The 19,658-nt window shown below is 36.8% G+C and overlaps 2 protein-coding genes across 4 annotated transcripts in view; one reads left to right on the top strand and one right to left on the bottom strand.

Moving 5' to 3' along the window:
• The window catches only part of frrs1a (ferric-chelate reductase 1a), an 8,555-nt gene extending 2,727 nt beyond the window's left edge, over positions 1-5,828 (bottom strand). The window contains exons 1-12 of the mRNA XM_016493167.1: positions 5,769-5,828; positions 5,403-5,507; positions 4,774-5,007; positions 4,497-4,636; positions 3,366-3,460; positions 3,095-3,239; positions 2,828-3,010; positions 2,628-2,726; positions 2,323-2,470; positions 1,150-1,263; positions 737-852; positions 462-548 (exon numbers count right to left, since the gene is read on the bottom strand). Coding sequence (XP_016348653.1) covers positions 462-548; positions 737-852; positions 1,150-1,263; positions 2,323-2,470; positions 2,628-2,726; positions 2,828-3,010; positions 3,095-3,239; positions 3,366-3,460; positions 4,497-4,636; positions 4,774-4,996 — 1,350 coding nt within the window. The 5' untranslated portion in view covers positions 4,997-5,007; positions 5,403-5,507; positions 5,769-5,828. The remainder of the gene's footprint in view (positions 1-461; positions 549-736; positions 853-1,149; positions 1,264-2,322; positions 2,471-2,627; positions 2,727-2,827; positions 3,011-3,094; positions 3,240-3,365; positions 3,461-4,496; positions 4,637-4,773; positions 5,008-5,402; positions 5,508-5,768) is intronic.
• agla (amylo-alpha-1, 6-glucosidase, 4-alpha-glucanotransferase a) overlaps positions 5,739-19,658 on the top strand; it is a 32,060-nt gene continuing 18,140 nt past the window's right edge. For 2 of the 3 annotated variants that reach the window (XM_016493259.1, XM_016493258.1), the window contains exons 1-12: positions 6,620-6,700; positions 6,949-7,095; positions 8,096-8,306; positions 8,408-8,577; positions 9,125-9,328; positions 16,978-17,159; positions 17,261-17,372; positions 17,462-17,588; positions 17,683-17,785; positions 17,860-17,957; positions 18,074-18,213; positions 19,125-19,312. In XM_016493259.1, the coding sequence (XP_016348745.1) occupies positions 7,017-7,095; positions 8,096-8,306; positions 8,408-8,577; positions 9,125-9,328; positions 16,978-17,159; positions 17,261-17,372; positions 17,462-17,588; positions 17,683-17,785; positions 17,860-17,957; positions 18,074-18,213; positions 19,125-19,312 (1,614 nt within the window). In that variant the 5' untranslated portion in view covers positions 6,620-6,700; positions 6,949-7,016. Of the gene's footprint in view, positions 5,822-6,619; positions 6,701-6,948; positions 7,096-8,095; positions 8,307-8,407; positions 8,578-9,124; positions 9,329-16,977; positions 17,160-17,260; positions 17,373-17,461; positions 17,589-17,682; positions 17,786-17,859; positions 17,958-18,073; positions 18,214-19,124; positions 19,313-19,658 lie in introns of those variants that run through there. The other variant, XM_016493260.1, reaches the window with a different exon arrangement.

The raw sequence follows: 19,658 nt of genomic DNA, 5'->3' as shown, positions 1-19,658 counted from the left end.
CATTACAGACTAACTAAAGTTGAAAAAGTGAAAAAGCATAATAGGACCTCTTTAACAAAAAACAAGAACTTATTAAAAATAAAATATCACACAACAATGAGTATAAAAGTACAATAAAAATAAACTAAAATTAATATGAAAAATGAAGGCTAATTCAAAATATTAAAATATTGAATAAAGGAATACTAAAATAGTATATAAATAATACTAAAATAACTGCATAGAACCTATATATAAACACATATTGTAGACAATTTAACACAGGCTACAATATTATAAAATCCACACCACAATAACAAACACTCTGATCCTGACATTAGTCTTAAATGAAACAGGGCCCTCCAATGGCAAGGAGTGAAACTGTGATATGTCATATATTTAATATTGTCACTGTTTTAAAGATAAATTACATTGTATTACAGAGCATAGCCTCATAGGCCGAAAACACAGGCTTTACTCACTGTGCTCCATTTTCCTCTGTAGACAAAAGGAAAAACAAAGCCCACAGCTGTCAGCAAAACTGTAAGAGACATCAACATGCGATGCACCTGTGAAAAAAAATGTAATTATGAAAGAATATTAAATATGCAGACAATTATGAATACTAAGTAAAATAAAAGTTCAGAATATGCAAGCAACCACAAAAACATAGATGCTGGTTTTATAGATTTTACTGAAATAGAAGCATAACTGTATATACTACATTAATGTATACACGTACTGTATAAAAGCATACCTGAAACCATATTTTTTGCCCAAACAATGTTTGTTCTGGCCAGTCAGGTTTAAAATAAGCAGCCATTAATTTTCCAGTGCTTCCTGCTAGCATCCAGGCAATCAGCATTAGAGCTCCTGCATTTAAATTATATATTTGATATTATATTTGGAAACTTGCAAATCACAGTATTTTGCATTTTACACACATTTCTTGTAAAATGTAGTGGTTTATTAAATAACCAATTTGTCATTTAACTGATCCATTATCCACACCAGCTACTGTACACATTTTTAAGAGCACAGTGGTGATAATTCATGGATTGCCCATTCCAGGGTTTGAACATGCAACATTTCCATTTCCTGAACATACATTTAACCATTCAGGGGATTCTCAGTATCCTGCAGTAAACTTAATTACAGCACAACACTTACCATGATATTTCATGAGCAGTGGCGATCGAGATCCTGTCAGTATCTCAGGAGGACCGGTAATGATCTGATGATGGGACGATATCAGTGGCTGCCACGTGTGTCTGTGGATCATACCTGCAGCACAATAACAAAACTGATGAGATAACTTGACTAAAGCTTAATGTCACACATCATTTCGATCATACCATAAAGATAGCATATTAAAAAAAATCGTATCCGAAGTTCCTCTAAAATGCAAGACAATTGCTGTAAACATTCAGTACATCACCTGATCGAAGTGTTTTACACATGTATTTATGCTTGTTTCCTTGTAAAGGTTTAATTCAGGCTTTAGCAAGCTAGCTGTGACTATTTTATTCCCCATGCACCCAGCGACCTGGTCATAAAATAAATGACAGGAAACGAGTACTGATTGCTCAGGTCTTCACAGACACTTGTTAATCAGTAAAGTCAGAAATCCGGATCTGTGGAGTAACATGCAGTGCGGAGGCCATAAAACAAGGTTGCACGCGACACTGTATCTGATGAGACGCGTAATCATTTGCCAAAACTTTTTCCAAGAAGGTGAAATACAGCCTTTTTGGAAAATGCTGAAGGATGCCATGACCGGAAAGACAATTGCTACTTTAATTCAGCATGCTGTAAATCTAGAAGTTAAAAAAGCCATCGTTTTACACACATAAGGCAGATCAGAACATTTAATCTACAGTAGCTATTGTAGTATGTCATCAGTGTTATTTTAGTATTATTTATATACTATTATAGTATTTATTAATATTTTGTTTGTAATGTTTTATTTTTCTATTTTCAGCTTTTATTTTAGTCACTTTATGTGGTTTTGTCTTTTTTATTTTTCTATGCAGCTTTCTAGTTCATATTCATATGGGAAAAAAATACTAATGGACTAATGGCTACCAGCAATTGTTTGGTTCCCAACATTCTTCAAAATATCTTCTTTTGTATTCAGCAGAGGGAATGACATGAGGGAAATGATGAAAATGTTTCAGTTTTGGGTGAACTATCCCTTTAAAATGACTATATTTCTGTTAGTTTCTCAGGCAATATTTCTCATTTTTGTGTCATTTTCTAAAAAAGTTTTTCATCTAATATTTATATTTGATTTCAGCTGTCTTGTTTATTTCTGTATGTCATTGATGCAGTTAAAAAGCTCACCATATTCCGCAGTCCCGTGTGCTACAAACAGGTAGTAACTGTTGTTAAGGCTGAATCGGACCGGATCCTGAGGAGTGTAGATGGACCTGGAGAACTTGCACTGAATGACCCCATCAGAAACTCTCCAGCCTACATCAGTCAGCACAGACTGCAAGGGAAGTGAATCATGCTTATTACATTTACGACTGCATAAAACTTAGAGGACACGCTGACATCTTTTTTTATGGGTCTTAAAATTAGGCTGTAACATGATGCAATACTAAAAACAGCCAAAAAAGCATCACAACCATAAAGTGCTCTCTCACCTTGGATGATACCTCTGGATATGTCCGGCCTGTTGTGTGTGCAGCCTCCACACTTACACGACCCTCGTCATTTATGCACAAGTACGCATCATCATCTCCCTACCAAACATCAAGATCTTTAGGGTCACATGAATATATCTAATCAATAATGCACTAAACACAATTGTAGCACTGGAAGGTTTGCATTTGATCATGCTCACCATCCATTTATCCTTGGACAGAGCAAAGGAGACATATCCCTGTGCAGGGCCACTGAGCTCAAACGAAACTGTCTGGCCCAAAGTAGAATAAGAAAGGAAGAAGCAGTTTGTGTCCACAGAAGGGTTACAGCTGACAGGGTCAATGAGACAAGACTTCGACGTGCCACATCCCTCTGAGGTGAACTGTAAGAGAATTCTTACAATGAAAGGCGGTGTAATGCCGCTTATAGAAGCTGATACGTTTATCATTTGTATTTTGGCACGTACTGGCTGAGGCAGTATAGAGGGACTTGCAGAGTTTGTAGACATGACGGTGGTTGATTGAGATGGAGCAGGAGTCACGTCACCCTGAGATATGACAGGACCAGGAAGCTTGAGCCAGAAAATCTTGTAGTGGGCAAGAACCGTGGCACTTGATGTGGAAAAAAATGAGATATAAACACAAAAATCGGTTTGAATTTTAAAAGATCCAGTATGCATCCAGTAAATGGTTTATGAATATTTTCAATATTGAAAGATAAGTCTGAATCGCACTCACAGAAACTGTACAGTGGGAGGAGCTTTGGACGGGGCTTTCCAAATCACCTGAATTTCGGTCTTTTTGGCATTACTGGTGTGACTAACTGCAGAACCCTTTAAAAGATAACACACTTTCTTTAACATTAAAAGCAGATTTTGAGCCACATTTCTTTTACAAAATAATCTGTGCCAATTGCAATTTATACAACATCACGGCGATGATCACCTATAACCAAATGATATTTAGTACAAAAGCACTCTTGCTCATGTGTTATTGCTTAAATACACAACCAAAAAAAGTCAATTATGCTCACCAAGATTCATGTATTTAATAAAAGCTACAGTAAAAACAGTAAAATTGTGAACTATTATTATAATGTATATAAACTGTTTCCCTTCAGGAACTCGAGCTGCGTCGAGATTCGCTTTGGGAACGCCCTTGCGTGACCGCGTTCTGAAGCACGTGTCAAATCAGTCCAATGGAGCAGCGAGACATCACGAGCGGGGTGACGTAAGCACCAGAAAGCATAAAAGCGCATCCGGCAGAGCGCAAACCAGCTTCTACTCTTCAGTATATCTCAAAATGGGTCCTGCAGATTGTAGAGAAAGGTTACAGAATCCAGTTCGGTTCTCGTCCGCCTCGTTTCAGCGGGGTCATCCCCACACTAGTGGGCATGATTCCCTCGGGGAACCATGGTTACATACGTAACCTAGAGACGTTTTCTAGTTCAATATATTTTCAATTGTAATTTATTTCTGTGATGGCAAAGCTGAATTTTCAGCAGACATTACTCTAGTTTTCAGTGTCACATGATCCTTAAGAAAGCACTCCAATATGCTGATTTTGTGCTCAAGAAACATTTCTTATTATTATCAATGCTGAAAACCATTGTGCTGCTTAATATTTTTGCAGAACCAGTGATACATTTTTCTTCAGTATTCTTTGATGAATAGAATAGTAAATAGTAAATAGCATTTACTTTAAAAAATATGTATATATAATTTTGGTAACAATTTAAAGGTCTTTATTCTCACGATTGATCAATATTATGAATCCTTGCTGAATAAAATTCTTCTTACTGATGCTAATATTTTAAACTGTAATGTATATTGCAGGGTTTATATCGAAAGTTGCCTTTACTATACGTACCTCAATGCTGTTGCATGTCAAACGTTGAGAAATCTCAGGATCTACCAATGTGAATGAGCCAATAGCTGGTCCATCAAGGTTTGTAGCATCTCGGGCCTGAATTAGAAAACCCTCAAAGTGCTCACTTCCAGAGAGAGTGACTATGGACATTGGACACATTGGAAGGGGTCATAAATAAAGGCAACTGGGAAGCAATCAATGTTCAACATTACTCAAGACATTTAAACTGGCAAAAATTATAATGATTGGTTAATTCATATAGGTTTAACCCCCGTACCTCTGATATTGTCCCCTGGGCTGAATTTACTGGCATTCACAGTCAGTGTGTATGGGCTGGCAGTAGTGTTGGGTTGGCTGTGATGTTCTGGCATCATGCTCTCACAAGATTTCTCCACCTTTCCATTTTTGTATCCACTTATAGAGGTCAAACACAAAGTCCCAAGAATTGCCAGAGCAGTTTGTAGATTCCACATTTCCAGCACAGGCAATGCGATCCTCATCTGTGGATATGCTAAGAGAAGAAAAGCATGTGTAAAATTATGGCCATTTTTCCTGATGTTATAGTTTACACTTGCTTATTAAAATTCCCTCAGGATTCACACATATATTGACTAATGAATTTCCACGATTTTTCCTTGAATTTTACAGTTGTTTGTAATTTCTGGAAAGGAATTTTTAATTCAACATAGAAAATGCTGGGGTGTATTTTTATTTGTATGTCAGGTTTTTTTTTTTACATTCACTTTTGAATTCTGCATTAACTTTCCCTAATGAAGCAACAACAAACATTAGTAACATTTTCAGCTCAAAATTGCATGATAATACCAATGACAGTATATAGTATGTGTGTAAATAAATATGTTGGAAAAAGTGAGTGCAGGCTTTAGAGATTGAAAAGTAACTTACCTTGTTGTCTTACCTTGTCAACAACCTGTCTGCTCAGGTAATGCTGGTAGATAATAATTTTATGGTTTGAACATGAATGGGGCGGGTCTTGTAACCTTTTAGGACCTACAACCACAAGATGGAGACAAAATCTGAAGCAAATCCCTGGAGGTTAGTTGTTTGTTTTTATCCATTTTTTTTATTTGCTTATTCATAAAGTGAATTTAATGTCAATACCTGACTGGACTACACTGTTTTTCTATCTAATCATCTAATTATTAGCATAAACATACACTGTGGCTAAAACATTTCATCCAGTTGGCCAATGTGTCTTATACTAGTGTATTTACGGTAGAGGGAAGGGGCGAATTACAGCCGTGCACACACCTCCTTCACCAGCGACAGGAACGTCCTTAACCCGAAAACGGGAAAATACACTGGTGTGTCTTTTAACCCTACTGCTCTTTAACACTGTATTGTCTTGCAAAAATGATCGAAATGTTTATATCAATTTAGATTTCAGACTGTCGTGCATCAGAAGAGAATAGTAGGCATGTTGCAGTGTAGGCCTACTGTCTTGGCTTGGCAACTGTTACAGTTGCCCTGATTACTCGTTTAAAATAGACTTGCTTGCCCTTTATCCGCTAGATTCTTAACCTCGACCAGTCTGAGTTAGAGGATACTTTTTAGCCGTGCCTTTAAATGCCAGTCATGTTTAGTGTAGTGATGGGAGTCCGATTCATTTCAGCTAATCGGTTCTTTCGATCAGTTTGTTTCAAAGAACCGGTTCATAAAAAAGATTCAGTGATTATTTTTTCTCCTTGGCTTGGCATAGCGCTTTATACGAAAATATTCTAGTAATTACGTACAAATATTGCTGTTTATTTTGGATGTTTATATTCATTTTAACAATCATGTTTATTGTATTCTATATGACAGTGTAGTGTTTTACAGCCATGATAAATAACACAAGTTAACAAGCTAAATATAATTTGCATTTATGTTAAACAAAACAAAGATTAATTTTCTCTCTTGGGTGTAGTCATTTCTACAGTTGTGCTATTAAAGTAGCCTAACTTTTATCTCCATCAATCAAATCTTGTTAATTATAATTAATAGATCGGTTCACAAACCCGTTCTCGACTCATTACGAATCGGACAATTCTAAAATATAGTGAACCAGTTCAACCGATTGAAAAGATCCGACTCAAACGAATGATTCGTTCACAAATCGGACAGCGCTAGTGTTACAAGAGGTGGTCTGTGGTGATGGTGAATTGAGTTTAGATACTACCGTACGGATACAATTCCTGACGGAGGTATATTCATGTATTCATGCAGAGCTCTCTGGCAGTTTGGGTTGTTGTAGTGGTCACTCGTTATGTCATGTTATATGTCTCTTGCATTCTGTCAAACGGCCAAATGCTGCAATAATTTTCCCTTGTACAGGAAACAGTTGCAATTCTGTGGTTATTTTGAAGCTACAGTCGGGCTTCTGTTAAATTTAAATGTCATCTTTTAAGTAATACAGTGTGATGATTTGCATATCTTTTGGTTCACTTTTCAGTGAAGGGGGTGCTGTTGATTTCCTGCTCTTCGCTGTATTAAGGACGTTCTAAAATAAGGAGGGCAAACATGACAGCAAAGCAAATAAGAGTGATGGTCCTCAATCACATGGAGAAACTTGACAGGACCCTCTTCCGTCTGGAACAAGGCAAGTTTCAGCTCACGTGCTGAGATATGAGAGTGTATTGTAGTGTGATAATGACCAGTAGTCTGTGTTACGTGCGGAACGTTTGTGGTTAACTTATTTATAGACGGTGTTGTGTTCTCAGGAGCCAGCTTTATGGCTCAATACCTTTTCATTCATGCACTAATAAATAGTAAATATAGCAGAAGAGTTTGGCACTGACTATATGAAAAGGTTACAATAATGCTTTCTTCCATATGAGAACGTTAATCCATTCATAATGGAACATTCAAGCAAATAAATTTCGTTAAGAACTTTTCACTTTTAAATCCATGGATGCATTTTTGAGGAAGTTATCATTTGTCTTACTTTGTTCAAAATCATATGCATCCTCATCCTCAGATACAGTTAATGCTTTCATACGAGCTGAATATAGTTGGCATCTAATTTGTACCCAGATCTAAATTCTAGATCTTTTGAGAGAAAAACGTCCCCTGTTTTAAAAGGTTTTATGCAAGTTCTTAATGTAAAATTTGTGAGATGAGGAAAGTTGTAGCCTATATGGAATAGGCTTTTGCCTTGATAATTATATTTGTAATATTATATAGTAATAATGAGTACAATAAGTACAATAGTACAAGTAAGTACTTTTTAAATGATAACAGTTTTTTCTTTGTCTTTTTTTTGGGGGGGGGGGTTGTATCATGCTAATACAAATTAATTTTTGGACACTACTATGATGGTAAATAATATGGAATTTGTACAGTACAAATTACCACAGTTTTGCCATCTGGTACCGTTACTATACTACCGTTTATACCAGAATTTTACTGGTGCAATGCAGACGTGATGGAAATATATATTGGTATTGTGAAACGGTTTACTAAATACATACAGTATGTCATTAAAAGTTTTGGGACACATTCCACCATTATTTATAGTAACTGATTTATTATTATTTATTTATTGTACCCCAAAAATGGCAAAATATGAGTTGCGGAGCTTATGTTTTGTTTCTGCTCAGGGTTTGAGCTCCAGTTTCGTCTGGGCCCCACTCTTCAGGGGAAACACGTACACGTTCACACCAACTACCCCGCAGAAGGGGAGCGATTTGAGCGCCACAAGTTCCGCGTCTTAGACTGGATTAACCCTACTGGCAGAGAGGATGATTCAGACAAGTTCTGCACCCTTGACCTCAAGATTTCAGGCTCCTACCAGTATTACTTTGGCCATGGGTCAGTTAGATGTTTAAAATTTTATATTAAAAGGTTTTCGTCAGTTCTACATCTATATTTTGTTAAAACTGTACAACATATAATTTATTTTTACTCTTCAGAGATAAGGAGAAGTCTGGTGGTGGGTATATTGTGGTGGACCCAGTGCTCCGGGTAGGGGAGGACAACCACGTCTTGCCACTAGACTGCATCAGTATCCAGACATACCTGTCCAAATGCCTCGGGCCCCTGGATGAGTGGCTGGACAGGCTAAGAGTTGCCAAAGAGGCAGGTAAGAAGACAGCCGGTGATATTATATTAATTACACTTTTACCCAATTGTTTACCAAAAAAAATGACATTAACTGCATTTGAGCTTTTCTTATCTTAGCAGTCTATTTGATTATATTATGCACTAATCAATAACCAACAAATAACCATGGAGAAACTCAGAAAATAAATTTAAAGAGATTAAGTTAGTCCAAATTAGTAGGCCTAAAGTAACTAAAATGTGTGCAGTTTTTATTGAGTTCTTTATTTCAGAATAATGACTATATATAAATCATGCATTACTTTGCATTTTTAACAATAAGTCCTATTGTTGAAATCTAAATAGATTATAATTATCTAAGTTAACTGAACAAGGTTTCACATGAGCAATGCCTTCATAGATTAATTTATGAAGTTATATTGCTAAGTTACTACTGTATGTCACAGTTTTCTATGCATTGCATTTATGTGGTTTTATCACATTGGTACATTAACTGAAAAATTGTATAACATTCAGGTAGTAATCGGTTTCAAAGTAACTGATTTCATCTTTCATGTGCATCTTTTTAGGGTATAATATGATTCACTTCACGCCACTGCAGACGCTGGGTGAGTCTCGCTCTTGTTACTCTCTGGCTGATCAGCTGGAGCTCAACCCAGACTTCTCCCCTCCCGGACAAACTTACACCTGGACAGATGTTGGCAACCTGGTGGAGAAAATGAAGAATGAGTGGAATATGCTTTGCATCACAGATGTGGTTTACAATCACACGGGTGTGTGTTTTCATTTTCTGTTATCTTTTCTATAAGTTTCTAGACATCTTACACATTTTTCTGTTACTTTTGTGCATTTTGGTAGTTCAAACACAACTTTTTTTTCAATGGGCAGACACTGTTATCCAAAAATTTTGATTGACTATAACTTGTCACACCCACAGGATTTCCCATAAGTATTGCATGTCAACTATCTGTCTGCAGGGTCCAGCTATAGTGGGTCCTCTTATTCCAGTGGAAAAGGCCACAGTTCCAAACTGACTGTAATCTCCTGTAAGGCCCCACTAAAGGTCTTTGCGTTGACTCCAATTCTAAAAATAGTTTATTTACAGAGAACAGGAGCTGTTGGTGCAACATTTGGCCTGTCTGATATAGTACTATGCTGCAGATCAGCTGTTACATAAGGCTATTAGCGAGTCCCGATATGTGAACAGAATACTAAAGAGAAACATTTAAAATGTTCATTCAGATGCGCCGACTGATTGTGAAGGTTTAGAGAGGAGTGTGTTTAAGGATGACTTACTGCAGGGGAATTTGAATTAACTTGCTTTGCTTAGTTTTGTTAGAGCAATTTGTCAATTTGTCTCTGTTTGACATCACTACGGATGTCACTGTAAGATCATCCCAAGTTTCTTTTTCTTTGAACTCTTTAACTTTTTCCTTGAGTTACACTGTTCATGGATATGTTGGAGTAATCAGGCTTAATAGAAATCAAAGTTCATAGTTCATTGCCTCTACCAGAGCTCAGCAGAGTTAAAGGTCAAGGAGTGTGTGATACCTTATCTAAAGCTGTGTGCAAATGCCACACATTTAAACAAGGGGAAGTCCAGTGCTGTATGTGCATTTATACAGGTTGGGTGTTGTGTGTGTGTGTGTGTGTGTGTGTGTGTGTGTGTGTGTGTGTGTGTGTGTGTGTGTGTGTGTGTGTATACACTAAAAATCCCAAGTCCAAAAATCAGAGACCACATTGTTAGATTTTCCTGTATTTGGCTGAGTAATAGTTTGGGTGGCTCGCCAATGTACTAGATTTCTCTAATTCATAAAATAAGTAAGCTTGACCAAAGTTCTTGTGGGGAGAAGAATTTATTGAAGGTAGCAGTTCTTCAGCAGTGATGTTAGCATATCTTCCTTCAAACAATCTTAACCCAAGATACTGTCTGTGAGACCAGACCTTTATACCTGGTAACAAATGTGCTACAAACAATACAATAACACCCCATGGAGAGTCAATGATAGTGTAACCTCATGATGACTTGAAAGGACCTCTCCCATGGAGAGCCCATGATGCATTGACCTAATGCTGACCTAATGGGCTGATTACATTGGCCATTTGGGCCACACTTTTGTAAACCGTTTCAGTTGATTGCATCTGAGGGACAGTCACAATGTAAATGCATCTGACTAAAGATACACATTACACATAATCTTTCAATCCCCCCTTTGATCATTTTTGATCACAAAACATACTTTTCAATAATCATGAATACAGAATGCTTCATACAGGCTCCATTACTTAAGATGACAGAATAAGAGTTCATGGTGAGGTTTGCATTATCTTGAATGCCTAAGTCCTTTTTCATTTTAATGTTGCGATCTTGTGGAAGTGGCGGATGTCGTTGTGTTCTGTGGATGTTCAGGCATGTTCATCTAGGTGGCCAGTGCAGTTTGGTCCAAACATTGGATGTCTTTGCGCATCCTCTGGAACGCTGGAACACCTGCAATCACACACAAGAGAAAAGGGAAACGTATCTTTCTAAAGAAAAAAAATTTAAACAAAATATGCCTAATTACCAATAAAACTGTCCCTATTTAATGTTGGCAGGACACTACAGTGTTTATCAGTGGTGAAATGTCCATGTCTTCGTCCTCAGGTGACAAGCTAGAGCCTAAAAGCCCTAGTCCCACCATATCTGGACTCTGAAAAACACTACTGCCATCTATCCCTCATCTCTAGAAAATTCACATCAATCCACTCATTGTTTATGTGCACCTTAACTGCTGCATCAGTTACTAAAAGATCCTCAATTGGTCTTTCCCACCTGTATTCTTGTTGTGACACATGAGTTTTTTTTTTTATCTTTACCCATTTGTTGGTCACTATACCATGGCCCCCTTTGGAGGTGCCAAAACTTGATTCTTGGCATTGTGTACTACCAGGCTTTCATCAGTTTGGACAAGGCTGTCAGATGTTAGATTTTCATTGGACATGGGCCGGCCTGTGACATGTTCAGAAGGGCATAGTCCATTTTCCTTGTGGTTTTCCTTAATGCATTGGTTGTCATCATGCAGTTTTTTTTCCATCTTCCATTAACAATGACGATTGTTTTCTGGACACTTCAATTTGAATCAATTTACTATGCAAAACTGTTTGTGGGTCTTGCTGAAGTTGTCTTAATGCTGCTGTATGTTCACCTCTCTCCTTTACGGCTTGTTTAGCAGCACTGCCTACTAGGACATCATCTTTGGCTTCAGTTGTTGAGGTTTCTTTGTATGCTTTTCCGTTATGTATGGTGTCTTCACTTGTCTTGTTTGCATACACATGGAGTCCATCAGCTTTTGGATGAGATGTCGCTAGCTGGTGCTTCAGAGAGAGGTTCTTCAGTTTCCCTGCAGCTCCACAGCATTTAGCAGAGTCTGTTTTTGTTTGGCTGTCAACTGCTGAAACCTCTTCAACAGGTTGTCCTCATCACCTCATCTCAAACTCAGCTTACAATCACAAACCCGGTGTCCTTCCTCGTTGCAATGTCTGCATCTTCCCTGAGTTTTCTCTTTTGAGTGTCTCTGATATTCACTTTTTTCATACCCCATTGTCCTGTTGTTGTATGACAAGGTTTTGGATTGCAAAGCTCTGAGATTGACTTCCTGTGTTATTTCAATCTTTGCTGACCATTCAACAATCTGCATAAATGTTGTTCCAGTGCTGTCCCAGTCATCATACCTAATTTTAAGAGTTTTAGAAATCTCAGGTTTCAGTCCATTCACAAATGTGATTTTAAGAGGCTTGCTAGTGTTCAAACAAGAAGGTTTGTACAGCTTCCCATCCAGCCTCAATGTTTTCTTGAGACTCACCAATCCTTCTTTCAACACTTTCTGTTAGTTCTTTTTGGTCATTGTCTCTTAAGTTCACATTAACAATCATCACACCGTCCAGTGGATGTAAATTGTAGATTTTCTGCAAGCTTTGAAGAAATTGGCAAACTTTCCGTGGTTGCTTGTACACATCTGGCAATTCTTTTGACCATTTGCCAACTTGCTCTGGAGTAGCTGGCTGGTATGTTCTGTATGCAACATATATCTTTACCACCTTTTTTACTGTGCGAGTTCGTCGTTCACCATCTTCCTCATACTCCTCTTCATTGTCAGTTTCAACTTCAGTCCTTCTGTTCTTAACAACTACATGAGCAAGTCTAACCTTCAGGTTGTCCTTTGTAATTTCAGCATGTGTGTTGGTATCTGCATCACTGTCATCAGAGCTGCTTGAAGATTTTGATTCCAGTCGTTTGTCCTTAAGCGCTGCATCTTTCCATAAGCCCTTTTAATGTCCGGCAAGGCCCATTGTCCACTCTCTGAGTGCTTAATGCTGTACCTCTGGCACATGTCATCATGGCACTTCCTCAGTCCCAGCCTTTTGTCCAAATATACATTCAGATTGTCCAACATCTGATCAATGGTCACATTTGGAGGTTCTGTCTCATGTCTTTCTGTTGTTGGTCTCAGTGCAGAGCCATTACCATTGTTTCGTGCAAACTCAGCCATGGCAAGTACAGGAAAGTGCCCTCAGAGGTGTGAAAACAGAACAAAAGGTGTTAGAGCCGTAAAAAAAAAAAAAGGTGCTTATTCTGATTTAAATTCACAGCAGTCTGTTAGACTGACCATTTCAGTTACACAGACAAATCATTAGTTTGATAACTCAGCTTAGTTTACAATGCTACATTTAAAACAAAACATCACATTCTGACATTCAGGCTAATTCTCTGACAAATCCTGAGTGATAAGACTTTTCCGATTCTTTATGAGTCCTAGCTCAGAAGGCTGAATTACTTGGCTTCAAATTTGCCCTTAGACAAATTACATTAGATCTTTCTGTATCTTTCAACAGAAGGCAAGCAAACGTATAATTTTATGGCTTTATGCCCATATTCTTTTAACCAAGTTAGAACATTATTTAAATCTAAAATAGTGGCTACTGAAATAGCACCCATTCAAGAATTCCCAATTCTTGCAGCAACATTAGTCCCAATGCTATCTATGGCTCCTACAGTCTCTGGACAAATGGACTAAATTGTTTCTTAAACAATTCCTACAGACATAAAGAGAAAGGACCTAGCTCCTGCTTCTACAATCTTTTGATTACTGGACTAAATTGTTTCTTTAACAATTACTACAGACTCCAGAGAACAGGACTAAGCCAAGAATTACATGTCTATGGCTCCTACAGTCTCATGAGAATGTAAACCTCTTTCTAAAATGATTCTTACAGACTCGAGAACCAAGCTATAAACGCTATTTCTATAGCTCCTACAATCTCAGGAGAACGAACTAAATCATTCAAAAGGTTCCTACAGACTCAAGAGAAAGGTCTAAGCCTACAATTCTTAAAACAGTGCTACACTGATTATTATGGGTACACTTCATACATTGATTGATCTGCTTATTTATGAAAAAGTGTTCTTTAAGTTCTTTTAGAGAGCTGATAGTTTCACTCACCAAATTAGGATCTTTAAGACGGTATCCAGTTGATTCAAATAACTTGTGTCCACAAACGCGGTCTGTTGATCTTCAACACAAAAACTGTAGAATCTCCAAAACTCTTTTGTTCACTTCTTGTTGCAGTTGGTGAGTTCTCTTCTTGTCAGTCTCTCCTGGCTGGCTCGCCAAATTGTTAGATTTTCCTGTATTTGGCTGAGCAATAGTTTGGGTGGCTCGCCAATGTACTAGATTTCTCTAATACATAAAATAAGTAAGCTTGACCAAAGTTCTTGTGGGGAGAATAATTTATTGAAGGTAGCAGTGTAGCAGTTCTTCAGCAGTGATTTTAGCATATCTTCCTTCAAACAATCTTAACCAAAGGTACTGTCTGTGAGACCAGACCTTTATACCTGGTATATGTGCTACAAAAAATACAATAACACCCCATGGAGAGCCAATGATAGTGTAACCTCATGATGTCCTGATAGGACCTAATGGGCTAATTACATGGGCCATTTGGGTCACACTTTTGTAAACAGTTTCAGTTGATTGCATCTGAGGCACAGTCACAATGTAAATGCATCTGACTAAAGATACACATAATCTTTCAACATTATATAAATATTGTGACATTAAATAAATATACATTATTGTTCTAAAGTTTGGAATTGGTAAGATTTTGTTTTTTTTTAAAAAGTCTCTTATGCTCATCAAAACTGCATTTATACAGTAAAATCAGTAATATCGAGAAATATTATTTAAAATATAATTTTTCTATTTTAATATATTTTAAAAGTATTCCTCTGATGGCAAAGCTAAAATTTTTCCAGAAATAGATAAATAATAATTCTGCTGTTTACAAAAATAAAGAAACGGTGTAGGAGAGTGGTTATTATGTGCAAACAGTGGGAAACTCTATATTTGTGCAGTGTGTGCATGTCAAAAAATAAATAAATTCCGAATTGAAACTTGTGACATATAAATGTGCACATCAACCCGATCACTTTATTTAGCATTCATGTAAACACTACATTCAGATTCATAAATTGGAATGAATTCAGTCCGATTGAAACAAAAAATTGTGCATGTAAACTAGGGCTGGACGATATGGCCAAAATTGATATCACGATATATTTCTTAATTTCGGTCGATACGATATAATTCCGATATCGATATGAACACTATTTATCTGAAATAGAAATCTTTTGTAACATTATAAATGCCTTTATCATCACTTTTGATCAATTTTAAGCATTCTTGCTAAATAAAAGTATTAATTTCTATAATTTCTTTCCCAAAAAAATAATAAAAATTATACTGAATGGAATAGTGTATAATGTTACAAAAGCTTTTTATTTCAGATAAATGCTGATCTTTGGATCTTTCTATTCATCAAAGAATCCTGAAAAAAAATGTACTCAACTGTTTTAAATATTGATAATCAGCAAATCAGCATATTAGAATGATTTCTGAAGATCATGTGACACTGAAGTAATGTAAACTGAAGCCACTGAAGTAAAGTAACTGAGTAATGATGCTGAAAATTTAGCTATGTATGATCACAGGAATAAATTACATTTTAAAATCTATTCAAATAGAAAGCAATTTTAAATAGTAAAAATATTTCAACATTTTACTGTTTTTGCTGTACTTTGGATCAAATAAATGCAGCCTTGGTGAGCAGAAGAGAATTCTTAAAAAAAAAACAAAAAAAAACATTAAAAATCTTACTGTTCAAAAACTTTTGACTGGTAGTGTAGGCTGATTATTCTTATAGATTGAAACAAATGTGCTTCAGCCAGAAAAAAGGGTATGAAAAGTGCTCCGAGTCGCTGCAGAAAACAAAAAAATTGAACAACAACAAAAACTGGAAATGTTGCTGGAGACGGGCTTATTTAAAATGAAAACTCATTCTCTGCCAGCAGGAGGCGCTTTTAGAGTGATAAAACTAGCGGTTTCTTCAGTAATGGCTGTAATCAAAGCAGCTTCGCTCATGAACGCTACTTTATCAGATCAAATTAAAATGCCATCGAAACTTTTCTGAAGACAGTCAATTCCCTTCAGAGATACATTCATATAAAACTCCCGCGCCGTGTTATGATTTTGAAACGTGCAGTGCTCATGTTTATTCAACGAAGTCAAACGCCACAAATAAATCAATGTATGGGAAACTGGTAATGTATATCGAAATATCGGAAATGTGTTTAAAAATCACATCACCGTTATTGAAAAAAATTATATCGCGATACTTATTGATACTGAATTATTGTCCAGCCCTAATGTAAACATAGCCAGTGTTACATGATCCCTCAGGAATCATTCTAATATGCTGATTTAATGCTAAATTAACATTTCTTTCAATTGAAAACAGTTGTCCTGCCTAATATTTTTGTGGAAACTGTGATACATTATTTTAGGGCTTTTTGATAAATAAAAGGTTCTAAAGAACAGCATTTATTTGAAATAGAAATATTAGTATTACAAATGTCTTTATGCATCCTTGCTGAATAAAAGTATTAATTTCCTCAAAAAAAAATCTTACTGACTCAAAACTTTTGAATTGTGGTGTAAAAAATAATTATAAAATTATAAAAAATACATTAAATTAAATATTTATGGTTCTGCATGATTTTGAGGTCACTAATGAAATTATTATTATTGCATTAAATTAGGACAATACAAAATAGACACTTTAATTAGTGGTCTCAGACTTTTGCACCTCGTTGTGTATGGCTTGTAATATATCCAATCATTGTTTATTCTGTCTCTTAAGGACCAGCAGTTTGCTTTTAAAATGCATCAGCTGTAATTTAAATTTAATAAAATCAAAGAAAGATCCATACCTTTTTTGTATCACTTATTCAGTCACTTATTTGTGATGTCTGTTTCTTCATCTTTGTTCGTTTTTGTTTATTTGGTTGACATTGTCATGATAACCGCTGTTTTCCTGTCTTTCTCAGCTGCTAACAGCAAATGGATTAAGAAACATCCCGAGTGTGGTTATAACCTAGTGAACTCTCCCCATCTGAAGCCGGCCTGGGTGCTGGATAGAGCCCTGTGGCACGTCACCTGTGCTATAGCTAATGGCAAATACAAAGACAGGGGTCTTCCAGCCCTAATCCAGAATCACGAACACCTCCATGTGAGCCAATCACTATCTGTGGAAGCTTTAAAACAGAATTCATTTTGAAGTATAAGCTGCTCTTATTTCCTTCAGAACAAACTGTAATGTGTTTTCACTAGGCCATTCGTGGAGTTCTCTGGCAGGATGTGTTTCCTAAGATTAAACTGTGGGAGTTCTTCCAAGTCAAAGTGGAACCGATGGTGGAGCAGTTCAGAACTTTACTCCAAAGTGGTGAGTTGCTGGAAGGTTCTCAGACACTTATGTTAAGAGAAATGAAAATGTTAATGTGTTTAGTGGTTTGTTTTAAATTGTCTACACAGGAGCCAAATCTGATAGGAGCAAGACTGAGGGCAAACAGCAACTGAAGATCATTCAGGACCCTCAGTTCAGACGTTTTGGTAACACAGTGGACATGAACTCTGCTCTAGAAACGTTTGTGCCCCATGGGTCAGTATGCTGCTGCATGTTTGAGCACATGTTCACTGTAGTCTGCCTATTGATTTTATGTTGTTGAATTATACATTGGTTTATGTTGTTGTAGGAGCAGTCCTGGTGCCATTGAAGATTGTTGTAACTGGCTGAGGAGAAGACTGGAGGAACTCAATGGTGAACAGTATCATGAAATTAAGCACCATCAGGAGCAGGTGATTCTCTTTTTATACATTTACCTCTAATTTCTTTGGAATCCAATGCAGTAATGTCATTTCTTTACCATCAGGCTACTATCTGCATTGTTGACACTGTAAGCTATGAAAGACTGGCGGACCACGGACCCAAGTTGGGCCCCGTCACCAGGAAACATCCCCTGGTTACTAGGTAGTACAGTTCATTCCATCAGCCTCTGTTGAAGTTTTAGCATCATATTTCTTTGTGTAATAAAGTTTGTTTGCTATGTTTGCTGTGATATGTAACACCATTTTGTCTATATGCAGATATTTCACTTTCCCATTTGAGGAAGCAACTTTGGAGCAGGATTTGGAGCTGATGAATCAACCAGAAAAGTCGTGTCACTTCCTGGCCCATAATGGCTGGGTCATGGGGGACGATCCACTGAGGAACTTCGCAGAGCCAGGTTTACCATTTTGCCTTTCTGATCCACATAAAAATGTATAGAAAAAGGCGAGAATATACAACCATCCTTTTAGTAGCTGACAAAAGCTCTTTTAAATTGCATGTTCATTTATTTTTTCTAACTAAAATTGCGGTTTGTAAGAGCTTTGAACATGTATTACTGTTCAAATGTTTGGGGTCCGTAAGAGAGTGAAAAATTGAAGGGGGTCTGAATACTTTCCGTACCCACTGTATATAAATTAATGCTTTTATTCAGCAATGATAGAATTTATATAATCAAAATTTCAAATAAATTCAATTTTTTTTTAAAAAGGATGTTTTTTTTTAACTTTCTATTTATTAAAGTATCCACTGAATTAATAGGCAGCTGTTTTCAACACTAATAATAATATGAAATGTTTCTTATGCAACCAATTATTAGAGTTATTATTAGAGCATATTAGAGTAATTTCTGAAGGATAATGTCACGCTGAAAACTGGAGTAATGGTTGCTGGAAATTCATCTATGTCATCAGGAATACATTTGAAAATATATTAAAATAGACAACAGTTCTTTTAATTTGTTGTGATATTTCAACATTTTGCTGTTTTAAATGTTTTTTGGTCAAATAAATGCAATCACGGTGAGCGTAAGAGATCTTTCAAAAACATAAAATATTACCTACCCCAAACTTTTTCAGCTACAATATTAAAGAGTGGACTTTTTAACCATATTTCAATCCACTCCTCAGAAATCCACAGATTTGACACTGTCACAATGGATTTCTATGTGAGCAGTGATGTCCTTCTGATTGTAAACACAAGGTGGCGATATCAACACACTTACCAAACCCTAATCATTGGCAACACTTGCCAAGCCTTTTGGCAGTAAGGTGAATCAAAGTTGCTTTTTCTTCTCCTCATTCTGGTTAGGGTCCAACGTCTACATCAGGAGGGAGCTGATCTGCTGGGGTGACAGCATTAAACTGCGGTATGGCAATGGGCCCGAGGACTGCCCCTACCTGTGGGCCCACATGCAGAAATATACCGAGATTACGGCCAAGCACTGTGTGGGAGTGCGTCTGGACAACTGCCATTCAACTCCACTGCATGTGGCTGAGGTACTGTGGCAATGTCAAAAGATGGATTATTACTTTTGGCTAGATCACAGATGAATAACGTGTTTGAGATTAACTATGTGTAAAGATGAATATTAGACATGGGGGTGCAGGAAGGATTGATTTTTTTTTCTTTGCACACTTTTATATGACAAGATCGGTATTTACTCTCTTGATTAGTACATTTTGGATAATGATTGTTCCCCATCCACCCATTGCTCCGTCATTGGCTATAATTCACACTAAAAATATTAAAGGGGTCATATGATGCGATTTAAATTTTTCCTTTCTCTTTGGAGTGTTACAAGCTCTTGGTGCATAAAGAAGATCTGTAAAGTTGCAAAGACTA

This window comes from Sinocyclocheilus anshuiensis, unplaced genomic scaffold, assembly GCF_001515605.1.
Source record: "Sinocyclocheilus anshuiensis isolate Anshui unplaced genomic scaffold, SAMN03320099.WGS_v1.1 scaffold1472, whole genome shotgun sequence".
NCBI lineage: Eukaryota > Metazoa > Chordata > Actinopteri > Cypriniformes > Cyprinidae > Sinocyclocheilus > Sinocyclocheilus anshuiensis.
This window is presented reverse-complemented; position numbering and strand designations above follow the sequence as displayed.